Here is an 18,643-nt window from a genome sequence, read left to right on the forward strand (position 1 = left end):
TCTAAATCAACAGAAGCCTTGGGCAACACTATAGCCATTGAGAGTTGTTTCTTTTCATTTCTTGTGTTACTAAACACATGGAATCAGCTATCATAAAACAAAATAGTTTGTTTTACTTGACCGCAATGAAGTAAAAATCCACATCCGAAATAATTTGTGAACATTTTTCTGCTGACATCAGGGTATGAAGTTAAACGAAAGATGGTCCTTGTTTGACAAATCAGCCAAGAAAAGCAGCACACATACCATAATAGAAAAGTCATGCATAAAAGAAATCAGACCCCTGGGAGCAAGATTCTGAAAAAAAGAAAGAAATTCAACCATGATTGGTAACACCAGCATTTTACGCCTTTGAGCAACTTGTGACAAGGGCTGGCAGGACCATCATGCCTGTTATGGCTAATGCAAAGCAAGCAGGTTCAAAAGATGACAAAAGATTAAAAATTAAAAATGTGTGCTTCAACTTTGACTTTATTGCAATTTAGTATATTTACATAACACTAAAGAATGATGTTTGTTGTTTTATGTCCTTTTTATTAAAGAATTTCTTACTTGGATTAATAATTACAACCCTGTTTGGGAAGGTGGAGTGGCAATAATAGAAGAAAAGTGCCATAACTGTCCAAGAAAACAAAAGATTTTCTATTTCTTTGACAATTTCCCACCAAGTAAAACTTGGAAAACAAAATATTTGGGGGGCAGTAAATGATAAAGCATTCATCAACATTATTGTTATATTTCAAGCTTTTTTAAAAAAATTAAACGTTTCTAACCATAAAAAGAGAAATTTCAGCCCATGTTGGTGCTTTATCCAGACTGTGTAGAATGCTGAATAACAAAATTAAATTTCTTTAGATGAGCCTTGAATCTCAAGTTTAGCCAAGAAAAATGATGCAGCCTAATGCCACCCAAAGATGCCCATTGGAAAGAGGCAGTCAGATCTGAATTACCTGCAGGAGTTTTGATGTCAGGTCCCGAGCATAAGCCAAGCCACATGATCAAAAATAAGTGGAGGGGGCCAGCCCCATGGCCAATTGGTTAATTTCACATGCTCTGCTTCAGCGGCCTGGGGATCACCAGTTTGGATCCCGGGTGTGGACCTACACACTGCTCATCAAGCCATGCTGTGGCAGCATCCCACATAGAAGAACGAAAATGACTTGCAATTAGGGTATACAGCTTTGTGCTGGAGCTTTGAAGAGGAAAAAAAAAGGAGGAAGATTGGCAACAGATGTTAGCTCAGGGCCAATCTTCCTCACCCAAAAAAAGAAAAGCATAAAAATAAGTGGAGAAATGATGCAAGTATCTAACTCAGTTTGGGTCATATAAAAATTATCTGGGAAGCTTATTTTTAAGGAAAAACAAAACCTGATTCTTTATCTCCACCTTGAAAAATTAAATCAGGATCTCTGAAGATCAGGCCTGGGGAATCAGTGTTTGTCAAAGTTTCCAGGTGATTCTCATGTGGCCCAAATTTGAGGTACACTCATTCAAACAGCCTTCCCGCCTCATTCAAAATAAGCACCACCTGCCAGCATTGTTAAGGGGGGCATTTACACAGACCATTCATCTACACTGGGGAAGAAGAGTGGATCTACAACCCTCATTTTTCATTTCACCTCTGTAGCTACAGCCTCTAAATCAGTGATTTCTGCCCTGACAGATCACACCTGCCAAATCCTTATTGCCATCCTCTCTGCCTAAAAGTGCTTTGTCGTCATAAACAGGATTTCTGTTCACACTGCCCAGCAGGAACTGAAAAAAGACGGAAGACTTCAAAGACAGATTTTCTCCGTTTGAAGAAAAGTACGAGCCAAAAGCTTTGCCAAGAGCTTCAACTCCAGGTCTAATGGAAGGAATGGGCAAGACCACGGAGGCTTTGCAATATTTTTTTTGTTTGAAGAGCTGTGCATACGTATCCGGATCATGGGAAGTGCCCAAACATCAAATGCCAGTATAACCTTACACACAAATCAATCCCAGATGGATAAAAAATGTAAATGAAAACATAAAAGAACTAAGGTATGTGGATAAATATTTTTCTAATGTTGGGGTAGGGAAACTGTCTAAATATATCATGAAAACAAGAAACTATAAAAGATTGAAGATTCTGACTACATAATAATTAAAATCTGTACAGCAAAAGACACCATAAATAAAGTTAAAGATTTATGGTAGACCTAGGAAAAATATATTTGTGATATTTCTGATAAGCAAAGGGAAAATATTTTTATTATACCAAGAGTTCTCACAAGTTAATGAGAAAAAAAATGAATGCTGAAAAGGAAAATATACCAAGGACACAAATATAAAGCATAGGTAGGCAATAAGAATGTGAAAGGATATCCACTCTCACTAAAAAATCAAATAAATTTGAATAAGCCATCATTTTTCAATCCACAGAATGACAAAAATGAGAATGTGGAACAAAATCTTGTTTTTGTAAGGGTGTGGGCAAGTGGGCACTCTTGTCCATTATTGGTAGAACTATAATTGGTATAACCTACGTAGAGTGTAATTTGAAATGAATATTAAAAAAACAAGCATATCCTACAATCACTCTGCTAGGAATTTACTCTAAGGAGGTAATTACAAAGAATGAAAATGTAGTTAGGCACTACTGTTTGTTTATAACTGAGAAAATTGGGAAAAACGGAAAGTCCACTAATAGGGGATTTATTAAGAAAATTAAAGTACATGCGTCATGTACATAAATAGATGTCGTTAAAAATGATGCTCAACGGGGCTGGCCCGGTGGCCGAATGGTTAAGTTCGCGTGCTCCGCTGCAGACGGCCCAGTGTTTCATTGGTTCGAGTCCTGGGCGCAGACATGGCACTGCTCATCAAGCCACGCTGAGGCAGTGTCCCACATGCCACAACTAGAAGAACCCACAATGAAGAATATACAACTATGTACGGGGAGGGGGCTTTGGGGAGAAAAAGGAAAAAAATAAAATCTTTAAAAAAAAAATGATGCTCAAGATCCATATTGAAGTGGATAGACTTCTATGAAATACTAGTCATTTTATGAAACAGCATGTATATATGACCTCATTGATATAAAATCCTATATACCGATCTATCTGTGTACACATGCATTGCAAGATGTACAAAAACATGGTCATGAAAATGTTAATAATGGTTATTTCTCGATGATGGGTTTAAGGGCAAAATTACCTTCTATGTAATTCTTCTGTATTGTTTGCATTTTCTACAATGCACAGTTATATCTTATCAAAATAAAGCTATTTCAAAATAATTTCAAGCCAAACACCAAATAATTTTAGAATTTGGCATCACTTGGGATCCCCAGCCCACCCAAATCACTATCATTTTGTGATTACCAAAAGAATAAAGTTGACAAAGGTCTTTGAAGTGAAAAAAAACCCAAATAAGGTTCTGGTAAGTGAAATTTGGTCACAAATTACTGAATTTCAATAAAACTGGTTTAATTCAGGATTTGTACATGAAGTAAAGAAAATTATTTAAAGTTAAAGTTCCTTCCTGGGAAAAGAAACAGCCAGTAGACACTGAAGGTGAGTAAGCAATGCAGAGCTCCTTACTTGTCAGTAGACATTTATTTTTTCCCACCCAATTGTATGATTCCAACAGACTATCCCTAACTTTTTGAAACTGGAATATATTTCTGGTGCAGATTAACATGCCACTTTATATTTCTACTTCAAGGAAGAAATGCATTTTGGTGCCAAAGTGCAACATTCAGGTAATTTAAAATGACTAAAGAGTCCTTACTATAGTAAAGCAATTATCAATTTGCATTAATCTTGCTGTTATAAATTACACATGATAAGCTTTGAAAAGAAGTGTCTATCTTATTGAGGAGTATCATATGTGAATAAGAAATGCTACATTTCCAACTTCAGCAGATTGATTAAATATTCTTAGCACAGCAGCATGTTAAAATAAAGCCTCAAATTTGGAGACGCCAGCTATACACGTTCCTTATATGAGACAAGTTCCCTCAAAATATGCTCTGTTAGGCTCCATAAATATCACAATATTCGCAGAATTCTAACAATCCTACTGTATCCTTTTGCTAAAAGGTTTGTGAAAATAGGACTATATTTACTCCTGGAAAAAAATTAAAATGACTTCGCTCAGTCTTTATTCTAGACTGTGCTCAGTCATTCACAATCCACAATGTTGATTTAAGTTGAAATACCTTTTAGTGCTCCATAAAGCTAAGAAGAAAAACTTTTAAATAACACAAAGACTTGCCACAAAGTATCAAAAAGTGCTTGTATATCAGAGTCTTGCCCATAGACTAAGCTATCCATAAATATTTAAGTCAACATTTAACAGTTTAATTAGAAGTATCTAAATGAATAGAACAGTATATCTGCTTAGCAACCAAGAAGAGAAATACAGTGCAATGAGTCACCCATTGACATGCACATGAGGCATGCATGGTCACAGAGAGTTTAGTTATGGAAAGGATATGTTTTTAGGCTGGTAAGGCTGAAAAGCTCTTGTTTGCTTGACAGTATGGCAGACACCAAAATGTCATTATGGTGGGAGTTACTGAAAAGGCTAAGAGTATTGCACAATTCCTGGACCTCCAAAGCCTTTGCTCTAGTCCTTTGTTGTTGAGCTCTAAGAACAGGAAATAGTCAGAAGCCAGAGCTGGATCCTAGATGAATGTAAGGCCAACTCTTGGCAAAGCAGTTCAGTCACTTCCAGAGCCCAAGCTAAACTTTAATTGCCTACACTTAACAAGGAAACCAGGAACACCCACTCTGTAAGCCTTAGAGTCCTCTCAGAGAAGCCTGATGGTCAAAATGCGCATGCCAATGTCAATTTGGGGAATTCACAGTCATCTATGTTGCCATTATAATTTGATTATACTTGGAGCCATCACAGCTTCAACTGTTTTATTTTGAATATAGTTTGATGGGAAATGATCCATATGGCTCCCAAATCCACTTCTAATGAGATACATACGTACACACAGACACACACACATATATGTAGAAAGTATAATGATAGTTATATCATTATATACATCACTACATATATGTATATATGTCATTATTAAATATATATACCCCATTATATATGTGTGTGAATATTAAATATACACATACATGTATATGCATATTTCAGCTCTGAAATAAATGTTTAAATGAAAATTCCTGTCTTTGAGCAAGCAAGACCTCCTGAACAGAAGCCGGCAGAAGAGTTTGCTTAAATAACAGCAGTGCAGTGACTCATCTCTGTTTTCACAACATGTTTCTACCCAGCACCCGTGTCTATTTGTAGCCTGACGATAAAGGCCCTAAGTGAACCATCTCTGAGCTGTCTGCCTTTAAAAGCAAGGACACTGTTCTCAGTTGACTCACTTGAGCTGCCTGTGCTTTTGAGAATAACCTACTGCCACATTTACGAAGGCTTATGATATAATTGAAGATTATTTCAGGCTGTGCCAATGTTTTTATGCTTAGACGTGATCTAGTGTTTAGAAAGTCCAATGAAACCAGGGGACTTCATTCCCTAAATAAGCCCATTACACACCACTGCTGGAATCTCTTGGGGTTATAGAAAAAGATCACTTTATCAATACTCTAGACCGTAAATACCATCAGAAGAGGGATTTTTATTACTTTGTATCCCCAGCACTTAAAATAGTGTCTGCAACACAGTAGACACTCAGTAAATATTTACAAAGGAATGAATCCACCTCTGCCATAGACCTATGAAATGACCTGGGTCTAAGCATCCACAATTCATCTAGGTGGTTCTGTGTTATTTATTTTCATGATTGTTTGTTTTATTGTGTCAATCTTCCACAATTTATTAATCAATTCTACTGTTAAAAACTATCATTTTTCATAATAGAAAAAAAATACCATGGTCTGTGCTGCCATGAGCTTTCTTCTTATTGCTCCCGGTGCACAGGTAGGAAATTCTCCCCATGGCATACCTAGGAGTAACACTGATGGGTTGTGTGGTATGCAAATGTTCTGCCTTTCAAGATAATGCCCAATAGTTTTTCAATGTAATGGTACAAGTCTTCTTTGTGGAGTGTTATTATGAAATACATGGAGAGAGTGAGTTAAGGGTAGTACAGGTAATCAAATCTTCGAAATATTTTGCCGTCCTGATGTCAAGTTAGGAAGACTTCCACTGCTGGAGCATCAAAATTCAGTCTTGAGATACTCTTCAAATACTAAATCACCTTACTCCCTGGTCCTTAAAATAAATGAAACCAATAGACACACCAATCTAAGTCATCTACCACTGTAAGAAAACCTAACACAATGATTTTTAGGTAAAATTTTTCATATTAAAACACTAGGATATGTATCTTTACTATATAACTATTGAGTTGGGGGTGTGTGTGTATGCTCTAGTCAATTTCTATTTATACAGATTAACCGAGTGCTTAAATCTATGCATCCATTTAATAATAGTATTGTTCCACCCAAAAGAAATTGATAATAGACTATCAGTTCAATGAATGTATATTAACAACCATTAATTTTCTATCCCTCTTTTTCAGTGTTTCTGCAACCCACTGTGACTTCTAGAAGTACCAAACTGTAGTACAGTCACACATCACTTAACGACAAGGATACATTCTGAGAAATGCATCATTTGGCAATTTAGGCATTGTGTGAACATCACAGAGAGTAATTGCACAAACCTAGATGGTATAGGCTACTACAAGCCTAGGCTCTATGGTATAGCCTGTTGTTCTTAGGCTACAAACCTGTAAAGCATGTTACTGTACTAAATACGGTAGACAACTGTACCACAATGGTAAGGATTTGTGTATCTAAACATATTTAAACACAAAAAAGGTACGGTAAAAGTACAGTATAAAAGATCAAAAATGGCACACCTGTATATGGCACTTACCATGAATGGAGCTTGCAGGACTGGAAGTTGCTCTGGGTGAGTCAATGAGCAAGTGGTGAGTGAATATGAAGCCTTAGGACATTACTGCACACTGCTGTAGACTTTATAAACACTATACACTTAGGCTACACTAAATTTATAAAAAAATATATTTCTTTCTTCAATAATAAATTTACGTTGTCTTACTTTAACTTTTTTACTTTTTTCTTTTTTTTTTTTTTTGAGGAAGATTAGCCCTGAGCTAACTACTGCCAGTCCTTCTCTTTTTTGCTGAGGAAGCCTGGCCCTGAGCTAACATCGTGCCATCTTCCTCTACTTTATTCGTGGGATGCCTACCACAGCATGGGGTGCCAAGCAGTGCCATGTCCACACCCGGGATCTGAACCGGCGAACCCTGGGCCGCCAAGAAGCAGAACGTGTGAACTTAACTGCTGCACCACCAGGCCAGCCCTGCTTTTTTACTTTTTTTTAACTTTTAAATTTTTTTTAAGTTTTTCACTCTTTCGTAATAACACAGCTTAAAACACAAACATATTCTACAACTGTACAAAAATATTTTCTTCCTTTACGTCCCATTCTACAAGTCTTTTTATGTTTTTAAAATTTTTAATTTTTTGTTTTACTTTTTTAAACTTTTTTTGTTAAAAACTAAGGCACAAACAGGTATATTAGCCTAGTCCTAAAAAGGGTCAGGATCATCAATATCACTGTCTTCCACCTCCACATCTTTTCCCAACGGAAGGTCTTCAGGAGCAATGACATGCACGGAGCTGTCATTTCCTGTGATAACAAAGCCTTCTTCTGAAATACCTCCTGAAGGATCTGAAGGTTTGCTGAACCAGCATCACCGCAGACAGGTGAGTAATGCGTTGTGCTACGACATTACGACAGCTACAACATCAGTAGGCAATAAGAATTTTTCAGTTCTATTATAATATGATGGGACCACTGTCCTGGTTCCATTATTGACCAAAATGTCCATATGCAGCTCATAGGGTACTTTGCCAAGGTTTCTTCAAAGAAAAAGGCTTCAGAAGTGAGAGAAAAATATGTCTAATCTTTTTATTCAGAGAAACTTTTAAAATAATGAGTTTGCGGTTTGAGTGAAATTATCAATGGAGGTTACAAAATCTACTAATAAAATGATCAAACTCTGCGCAGTATATACCCTGATAGGTTTGCGTTAGATACTATGAATTAAGTCCACTCCCAGGAGTAACATCCAGCAATGGTCACTTCAGTGGATTACTTATCCTGACACACGGAGAGCATTTCTGTTTCTCCTAAAGTCTTCAGAACCCAGAAAACATGTTACTCTGCCAGCAAGGCCCTTCCTGTGTCATTGATCAAGGAGGAGAAAAATACCCAGATTAACTACATATGTTACCAAACAGAATCCTTTAGTTTCCCAAGAACTCACTTCTATGAAAATCAATTCACCAGGAGGGATCAACAATAGCCTTTAATAGACTTGTTCCTCATCTCAGACGCAGCGTTTGAAAGCTAAGTTTTATGAGTTTGAAAAGGAGTTCGATTCAGTTTAAAAAGGCAATGAACTAACACATAGGAAGTATCATAATGTCCCCATCTCAAAAAGAAGAATGTCCATTAAAAAAAAGTGTTTAAAATTATCTGCACAGGGGGCCAGCCCGGTGGCGCAGCAGTTAAGTTCGCACGTTTCGCTTTGGCGGCCTGGGGTTCCACTGGTTCGGATCCCGGGTGCGGACATGGCACCGTTTGGCAAGCCATCCTGTGGTAGGCGTCCCACATATAAAGTGGAGGAAGATGGGCACCGGTGTCAGCTCAGGGCTAATCTTCCTCAAAAAAGAAAAAAAAACTCATCTGCACAGGAAAGTCTCTATATATTCTGAAAGACAGAAAGAGGTTTTGTTCTTGCTATCCTCTCAAAATCACAGCTTTATTTTCTTAACATGTGGCTGCCTGTACTATCTTCCTCACACTGGCCTCAAGGTGCTTCCCCTATGCTTTCTTTCCCACTTGTTTTCTTGAATGATCTGTTTTAGTTATCATTATGCTGTCATTTGGATGAAGAATAGCTGCCCAATTTGGATACAGATTAGATTTTATAAAAATTCTATTACTGACGTCACTATAACAATTTAATTTATTCATTCATGCCTTATGAATGAGGATAAAAGGAAAAATGCCCTCTTCGTATACTTCATCTCTGTGTCCTACCACATGTGGTTTCCGTTCCCTATGCTGCAGGTCTCTTACCGGGAACACACAGATAGGTGCTCGCAGGCCAGCACAATGTTATTTTAAAATGTTAATCAGTTGCCAATATTTAAAAATCACCAGACGTCACATAAGAACTTGAGTTTTCAGCCTCTCTTCGAAAATCAGAAAATGAAGTAATACTGAGGACACATACAGATGGGAACAAGCACAGCAGAGCGGCAACTGCCTCCTTCCCAGGGAGCATGAGCTCTTGGGAGTCATCACAGTGCCCAGCTGTGAGAAAGCCCAAGCTGGCCATGTGGAAAGTCCTCAGTCCCCAAGACATCCCAGCCTAGGCACCAGGCAGGTGAGTAAAGACACCTTCAGGCGACTCCAACATCAGCTGCCATCTCACTACAAGTGTATGAGGCTCAAAGAGAGAACCACCCAGCTGGGTCCATCCACCATCAACACCATGAGAGATAATAATAAAATGGTTGTTTCAAGCTTCTAAGATTTAGAGTAATATGCTATGCAGTGATAGCTAAGGACTAAAAGATAAAAGTGCTCTTAACAAACTAAATATAATTGTTTAAAGTAACTTCTCCCTTTTTACTTGGGTTAACATAGATATCATAGGCAGACACCATCTTATTTTTGTGTTTAGGTAGAAATCTAAAACATGAATGCGCCCAGAGAAAAAATGGAAGTGGACAAAAGCAATGCTTTAGAATCAGCTGTATTTTTTTGAAATAAGCTGGCTGGCAGCGCTTACAAATGTCACGTAGGTTACACAGTATTAAGTAGTAAAGCAGAAGGACAGAATTTGAAAACGGCTTGAATCTGGTTCTTTTCATGGGAATATCAGGTTCGCTCATTACTCTGTATTTAGCACCTAGCATAATGACTATTTTTTCTTAATGACTGAATCAATTAAAAGTAGGGTTTTTTTAAAATTGATTGAGGGAGTCTAAAAATATCTTTTCTATCGATAAAACTTTAGCTATTATTGATACAAAAGGAAGGTGAATGCCATCTTCAAAGTAACTAACACATTGGGGTTTCATACAAAATAAGTCAAGCCAGTCTTTACAACTTAATGAGAGGCAGACTCAGGAATAGGAGAAACAGCTCTTAGCTTGTACTCCTTAAAGCTGAGTTCTACTGATAGATATGCAAATCCAACCTTGAGCAAAGCACTCAATTGTTTGATGTCTCTGTTTGCTCATGTGTAAAATGAAGCTAATCATGCATTCCAGAAAAGAGCGTGATCATCAGGTTTAACAGTATACGGTCCCTACATTCAAGGTAGTAGAAGATCTGAATCTTGTGCCCGGCACAAAATTAAAGCAGCTGATACGCTTTTGCCCAAACAGAATTGTATATCCTCATTTCCTTCCCTTCTCTTCCCCACTTGTGACTCAAGCCAGATTTCATCGAGCTATTTTTGTAATTACTAAAATGCTGGAAATACAGCAGCAGGCCAGAAGCAAAGTAAAATGCAGCATCCAGCAAAAGAAAGAAAATCACGCTGAGTAACTGAAAGGCCATCTGCTTCTAACGGAGCTGCAGGGGTGAGGAAGGCAATCTGGGCTGTTACTATTTGTGTCTTCCCCAAACCGAACCCACCTGCATGTTGTCAGTGGCATCCCCAAGCAGTCCTCCAAAAGTGATAGCATTAGTTACAGTTGCCAGATAAATGAAGAGAATTGCTGAAAGAGCCTGAATATTTAAAGCATCATAAAAATCACTGGCAAAAAATGGTGCTTTCCTCTTTATGTCCTTAATTAGTCCACCACAGAACCTGGGTAGGGAGAAAGCAAACATGTGACAATGTAAAATAACTTACCATCAAATTAACCAAGAGAAAACTTACTAAACGACAAAGAATTTGTATTTAAAATGCTTGAATCAATGACAAGGTACTCTTTAACCACTTAAGATAAAACCAGAAAACTATGGAGGGATCAGTTTTCTTCATCTGTCTCTTTTTTGGTCACCAAATTAGGTGTCATTCCCTAAAAACCAGATAGTTGGTCTTTAGATGAGAGTGAATTATGTAGATCAGTTAAAATTTCTCACTGTCTGAAGAAAAACATCTGAACGTGTGAGCAGATCCTATAAGGTCTTTTATAATCTTACCAGAGCTTCCTTTCCAGCCACATTCATTCATTCACTCCACAAATGTTTACTGTGCCCCTATGACATGCCCAGCACTATGGTGGGTGCTGGAGATACAACAGTGAACAACACAGGCAAAAATTCCTGCTCTCGTGGAGTTTACTTACTGTGTAGGGGACAAACAAAATAAGTAAAATCCATGGTGCTACAAAATCAAGGAAAAAGTTAAGTGGGGAAGAGGGTTATAAAGTGCAAGAGGAGCAGTGGTTGGAATACTAGAGGAGCTGGAATGGGGCTCCTGCACAGGTGGCTTTGGGGTAAGGACCTGAAGAAATGAAGGGAGGAAGTCATGCAGGTGTGTGATAGAAGAGCACTGTAGGCTGAGCCCTATTACAAATGTCAGCAGACCTGTCAACACGCCCTCCCAACCAAACTTCACACTTTAGCCTTCCCCAGGCTGTTCCTTCTGCCAAGGATACCCTCCATCAGAGCTCAACCTCCCTCTGAAGTCTTGACTCCCCCCTCATAGTTCAGATTTCCACTACAGGCTATCACACTTTATCAGTATTGTCTATCTGTCTGGGTGTCCTGCTTCAGTTTTCTCAGTATGCACAGGGCCGTGCGTGGTACTGGGCTTACTGCAGACACTCGATGCATCTAGGAAAAGTGAAATATGGAAGAATGAAATCAGAGTCTAACTAAATAAAAATGTTAAATCCCAGAACTCATATCTGCAGACAAGAATAAGGATATTCCTAATGGAAATAGTTTGTAAATAACTATTCGGAAAAAATGGGAGGAGAGAAGGTTTTATGTTCTCTATTCTTTAAGAAAGAAGGGGAGAGAAATACCGTCCTTTTCATTTGGGAAAGAAACCCAAGGAGGTCATCAGGAGGAGAAAATAATTTTATTCAGATTTAAGTGCATATCAAAATGACATACTTCTGTGTTTTCAAAAAAATGCAGTGTTTTAAAAAAACTGAACCTTCATAAAATGAGTATCCTACTTAAAATGTTACTTAACCCCAAATGAAATGAAGACCCTAACAGTGGAGAAGAAAGAATTATCATGAAAAGAGATTTAGCTGAAGCAATCTGGGAAACCTGAATTCCCAAAGGCAGGCTAGGGGGACCATGACCTGTGAGTTACTCACTTCTGTAACATGTTACCCACTTTTGAGTAAATGAACAGGGAAGAGACGGAATCATGAAAGCCAAATGGGGAAGACTGTCACGTTACTCAGTCTTCCTGCCACATACATCCTGATCTCTCTGACTTTCTCTCTAACATCCCCTCACTCACTCCACTCCAGTCACTGGCTTCAGTGCCAATCCAGCTCACCCCAGGCATTCCGCTGTTCCTGCTCCCCACCCCACATCTCCATGGTCTGTCTCTCACCTCTTTCAGGACTCTCCTCAAGTATTGGAATTCTCTGTGAGGCCTTCTCTGACCACCCTATCTAAAACTGTAATGCCTTTCTCCCATTGCAAAACTCCCTAAACCATAAAACCATCACCACATTTCTTTATTTGCTCATTGTTTGTCTCCCACCACAACAAAAGTAAGACCTGTAAAGACAGGGGATTTTGTTTAATTCACTGCTGCATCCCCAGCGCCTGTGACTAATAGCTACACTATAAATATTTGTTGGCTGAACAAATGTGAATAAAATGCTGACAGAAAGATAAAGGGAAATTTTGCTCTAAGGAGAACCTCATCATGAATGGCAAAAAAACTCCATCAGTTACCGTCCAGTTCGCTTCAATTCTTCACAATCAGCATGTCCTCCTCCTCCATGGCCTCCATCATGGGGCGTGTCCCCATTCATCTGGACATTCTCTCCACCTGAGTACATATTCTTTCTAAGCAAGACAACAGAGCCCAACAGAATATCAGTTTATTTTAGTCATCTGCTTCTTAGCTGTGTCATGCACCAGCTAAGGAAGAGATGAAATGAAAACGCTTTGGGAGACAGATCATTATTTCCTTCTGCCATCCTAACAGAAAACTCTTAAAGTATTATACTTAGAGCTAAGACAAATGACTGGATGAATAGAGAAGTTGAATGAATTGTGTAATGTTTCACCTGGAAATTAGCAGATTTCAGAAAACAGCTTCTCCTAAAATATCTCATCCAATTTCTTAACCTCCTAAATCTACAAGGACTCATCTTGAGTAAAATGATCTTTCCACATGCAAAGGGAGTCCCCAAGACATCCCCAAAGAATCAATATATTGATTCTATATATTGAATTGAAGATAGAAATACTGTGATATATTTTAATATCATAATCTGAGATTTTAATTTGCAATCACTGAAGAACATCACAACATAGAACATTTATTTACAGTGTCAATGAAAAGCCAAACCAAGGCACATATGTGATTCATTTGAGATAATACATCAAGTTAAATGGAAATCTGAAAACATTAGGGGAATCGCCTGACCCCATTTCCTTTTCCAAAGACAACCTCCTTCTCAAGGATGAAAACTCCCAACTGCCTGATAATTTACCTTTTGTCAGATGATGGAAGACTCTTAGGAGGCTCTATCCTGATCGCTGGATCCCACTCTCCAGGAGGAAGGACAATGACTTCATCTAGGAACTCATCAATGCCAGCAATCAGGTCCTGCCTGTCTTTTGCTTTATAAGCAATGTCATGGAACACCTAAAGAATAAGAGAGGTGCTGATCCAACAAGAAAACTCTCTACAGGCCTCACACCATGTTAAGCCTGAAGAATGCAATCCATAATCCACCTTAATATTGCTATAACCATACTCTCATATTTCCTATTACTCAGCTTGTACCCAAATATTTCAGGATTCAGATTATGAACCCAAAGAATATAGGTAGAGGCATGAGAAACAGCTGTGTTCCTTTATATGTTTTTTTCTATCAATACTGTAAAACAACATTGCCTTTCCTCTTCCACTGGTGTGCACCATTACTGATACAGTTGCTATGGAAGCCAGATGAAAATGGTTTGGAGAAATATACAGAAGAGTCAGTCTCTGAAATAAAGACTATGGGGACAAACCATTGTTGATAACTCAAGAAGAAAAAGTTCAAGCTGAGTGTTAAGATCGGGTTAAGATCCAAACACTGCAGCTCTCAAACACACAAATGTTAGCTATTTAAAAAAGAAAAATCTGAGTTATATTGGCAAAAATAAAGCAAAGAGCTTTAAGTAGGTGGTCATCTGTCTATCTTTTAGCAAGGCAACTAAACCATCTAAGGCAGCAAATGCTTCATGTCTTTTATACAGATATCCAAAGAAGAAGATTCAGAAAGCACATAATCCTTTGTCAATCACTCCAGTCTTCTAACCTAGCTGATGATCTGAAAGTCCTTTACACATAACCTGAGCCTTTCATACCTCGTTTAAGTCAAATTCTTTCGTCGCCAGGAGAGAAGATGGCCCCTGTTCAACACTCTCGCCTATTCTTAAAGATTGCTACTGAACCTCTTCTCCTTGAGAAGAACTTTTAAAAGCTATCAGACAAAAAACATGTAATGGTCTGGGGGTTGTGGGGTTGAAGGGAGGGCAATACAAAGTGCCAGCATATCATCTGTGGCAGACATAGCCAGCCTCAATCTCATTTTCTCTTGCTACCTCCCACGACAGAGGCTGCAGAGCCAGAGTCACTGTCCCAGCCTCCCCTGTAGATAAGGACTGACAGTTCTGACCAATGAGATAAAAGAAAAAGGCTGTCTGGGAAAGCTTTAGAACACCTGTTCAAAGAGAAAGATACAGCTAACATTACCCCTTGCCTTTCGTCCTGCTGTGAATACAGATGAGATGACTCGAGCTGACTGCTGCAGCCATCTTAAGACCACAAAGCAAAAGCCTTGGCTCTTGATTTATCATGAAGCAGGTAAGTTAAACCAACTCCAGCAACTACTTACCTCCAAATTTCCCAAAATGTGAGCAAAATAAATCCCAAATTGTTTAAGCCACTATAAGTCAGGTTTTCTGTCACTTGGAGCCCAAAGCATTTCTAATTGATACATCTTAGGAGGAAGGATTTTTTAAAAAAAGAAAATATAAACATACCAAAAAAATAAATAAAAGAACCTACTGAGACACTTAGTTCCCTCAAGGGGAAAAAAACAGCACAGCTATGCATCAGTGCTCTCAGTCCCAGAATAAAGTAAGCATCTGAGTAATCATCAAATAGAACTTCCATAACTAAATGCCCTATTCTCCACTTAACACATGGAGAAGCTCACAAATCAAGCAATGAAGCAAAAGCAAATAATTTGGTAAAATAGTGAGGTAGAAAGACACAGAAACAGAAATCAGTGATCTCTATTCTAATAGTCTTTCTCCTACTACGAGACTAGTTTGAAGTTTCATCATGTCTAAAATGTGTGTGACATTCAAGCTGTTATGAGAGAAAGGTCATAACTCCAAAGTAATAGATATTCTGCGGGAAGAGTTGCTAATGCGTTTTAGTATGTATATCATTCCTTCCCACAAGATAAGAAATCCATAAAAACAGTTACATACTTTTTAATACCTAAGAAATGCATTATCCATTTTATTATCCATTATTTTATAGAACACATCATTTCTGAAACAATATGGTATATGGACACTTGAATTCCCAGAATGAATATATTAAACATTTAAGAGAGAAAGTGAGTACAGTGACTTGAACTTTTAAACAAATATTTAACATATATCAGTTTCAAGAATTGAAAATGTTTAGAAAAAGAAAGGAAAATATGTTTTATTCCAACATAAAATTTATTTTTTGAAAACTATGCAGATGTCAGCTCATTTGCCATGAACGACTGTGCCTCACGTTAGAAAGAAGGCAGTAAGCACATAATTCTAAGTGAATAAATTGTGACAGCCAAATCACAGTATGAAAACAACACAAGTAGGATATTCATGGATCATCGTCTTCCCCATTCCCTACCTCGTCAGACATCAAGGTAGCAATGGCTCTGCCAATCTCATGGTAGGACTTGGCTTTCCCCTTAGGACCTAAGAGAATGAACAAGAACCTAACGGAAGAGGAAAGAAGCAAAGGCTATAAAACACAATTCATCAAAGTCAATATACATAAAACTGTTTATCCTAGTTCATAAAAAGGCTAGGTCTAGAATCCATCTTTAAAACAAAGGTAACAGTCTTGGTGATATGAAAGATACTCTTGCACACTATCATGAAACACAAATCATTGTTCAGTTTATTTGGAAGCAAAGGAGAATTTAGCGTGGAAACCTGAGAAGCTTCTTCACTGAGAAGGAAAGTTTCACTTTATGAGTCACTCAATCTTTCTTTACTAAACTTTCTCCTCTCTCCATTTCTACTGACTTTCAGAATCTTTGGAGAAAACTTATTAAGCACAATAACTAGAAAGACTTAGTACATCTTCAGATTTCTCTGACTTTCCCTTACCCAATATGGGCAGTGACAAATGATCCTCTCCATACTTCTAAGAAATGTTTCTACTCAGAAGTGCCTGGGAGTCAGCAAAAGCCAAGTCCTCTACAAGTAAGCCTCACACTGACAGCCAAAGTAAAGAAAGAGAAATACGAGAGAAATTCAGAATAAAGCATCATTCACAGACAGTTAAAAGTCTTCTTGTGTATGTCCTCATTTTCCTTTCCAAACTTGTTTTCTTGATAATGCATAAGCATTGCTCCACAGTAAGTAGGTCCTGAAACTTGCAATAATGAATTTCTCCCCATTTAGGTTCACCTCTTATCATGTTGGAAGGAATCCCTCACTGGTCACAGGGAAAACGTGCATGTCTCAACTGAGGAGAAGGAAACCTGCTAACTAAATGAATAAGAAGAAAATATACAAAAGGCACCAGACAAATCCCTGCCTTGCTTATGACCATATCTTACCTAATGTGGAGATAGTGAGAACAATAAAAATGACCACATCATATATTTGCACAGCTTTTTAGAGCTTGCCAAACATTTCACATTTATCACCTCATTTAAACTCCATACAACCCTTTGCAGTAAGGGCAGGTATCCCATTCTCATTTAGTGATGAAGAAATTGAGGCTCAAGAAGGTTAACGGATGAGCCCCCAAACTGTGCCTGGTAAATGACAGAGAGCAGATAGGCCTTCTTACCTCCTCTTCTTTACAGCACACAATTCTACCTAATATTACCTGCCCAACCTATACAATATACAACAGAGTTGTGATTCAATAGAGAAAAGCTATCCAACAATGACTTCCATAGGTCTCCCTGGGAAAAGATGTTGTGGATACTTAGCTGAGGACAAGAAATCTTAGGTAAGATTTTATGGGCCTAGGAACAGCTTAGGACTTTCTTAGTAAAATTTATTTTTTACTTATTTATTTATATACCTCACTTTAAATAAAAAAGGATTGACAGCAAGTACTCTTCAAAGTGTTAGAGTCTGTTCCAAAAGGCCCTTGAATAAATAATTCCTTTATTTTTTCATCGTAAAATTCAATCCAAAGGGGAAAGAAAAAAGAAACAAATTAAGAATGTAAGAAGGTATCCAAAAGTTTGACTACTCAGACTTTACACCAGAAGAACCATAAAACCATTCAGTATTTGCTTAGAAACCAGTTCTGGAGTGGGGCGGCACCCTCACTTTCAAGTGTTATCACAGTAGATGAAATAGCAAAGCAATCAGCAGGCATGAAAGTCTGTCCAGGTATGAAGGAAGTCATTATTAGAATTGGACTTTACATCTAACAGCAAAGTTCCATTGATACTAGAACTTTTCTTCCTTTGAAGATGGACCTAAATTATACACCACTACATATAGTATTACAAAGTACTTCTTTATGACAGTAAAATGTATTTTTCCAAAGGGACTGATCACATATTTGAGTGCAACACAGGCAAAAAATATTTAACCACTAAAGCAAAATACAAATCCCATTGAGAAACACCTATAGCTCTGGCCACATTTCCCAATTCTATTGGCCTGGCTACCAATGGCCAGCTGCCAGGCAGGGCAATAAGGGCATAGTTTTAGGCATAAGGGGACAGATACAGTGCAGAAAGAGAAAATATTAACACCTGGATCCTTTACTTAATATATTTTGAAATAATGGGTTTCCTTTGCCTGCCATTTTTTATTATTTCAGTGTATCTAAATATTAGCTTTTAGTAATACATAGTATCTAAAACATCTCCAGAACCACTCTGTGCCTCTTCCTACCTCTCCCTAGTATCCCCAACATGATTATAGTTTACAAATACACATTATGAAAACACACATTTATCAACTGACACATGAGTTCATTATGAGGGTGACGATATGGCAACAAAGCCAAAGTACTGTCTTGTTAGAAAGTGAGTAAAATACTCCCAGTAATTAATAGTCCTCCAATATAAACTTTGGTAGACGATGGGTAACTATTCCAAGAGCTGATAGAGTAATGAATCTCTCAGTTAAATCCTGTGAGATGAGGGCATACATTTTCTATAAATATTTACTCTGGTCT

At 37.9% G+C, this 18,643-nt stretch overlaps 1 protein-coding gene across 3 annotated transcripts in view; it reads right to left on the reverse strand.

Moving 5' to 3' along the window:
* The window catches only part of SLC4A4 (solute carrier family 4 member 4), a 317,849-nt gene that overhangs the window by 85,603 nt on the left and 213,603 nt on the right, over positions 1–18,643 (reverse strand). For all 3 annotated transcript variants that reach the window (XM_046657378.1, XM_046657376.1, XM_046657377.1), the window contains exons 9-12: positions 16,112–16,199; positions 13,698–13,852; positions 12,931–13,044; positions 10,690–10,864 (exon numbers count right to left, since the gene is read on the reverse strand). In XM_046657378.1, the coding sequence (XP_046513334.1) occupies positions 10,690–10,864; positions 12,931–13,044; positions 13,698–13,852; positions 16,112–16,199 (532 nt within the window). The remainder of the gene's footprint in view (positions 1–10,689; positions 10,865–12,930; positions 13,045–13,697; positions 13,853–16,111; positions 16,200–18,643) is intronic.

Source organism: Equus quagga, chromosome 3 (assembly GCF_021613505.1).
Source record: "Equus quagga isolate Etosha38 chromosome 3, UCLA_HA_Equagga_1.0, whole genome shotgun sequence".
Lineage (NCBI taxonomy): Eukaryota > Metazoa > Chordata > Mammalia > Perissodactyla > Equidae > Equus > Equus quagga.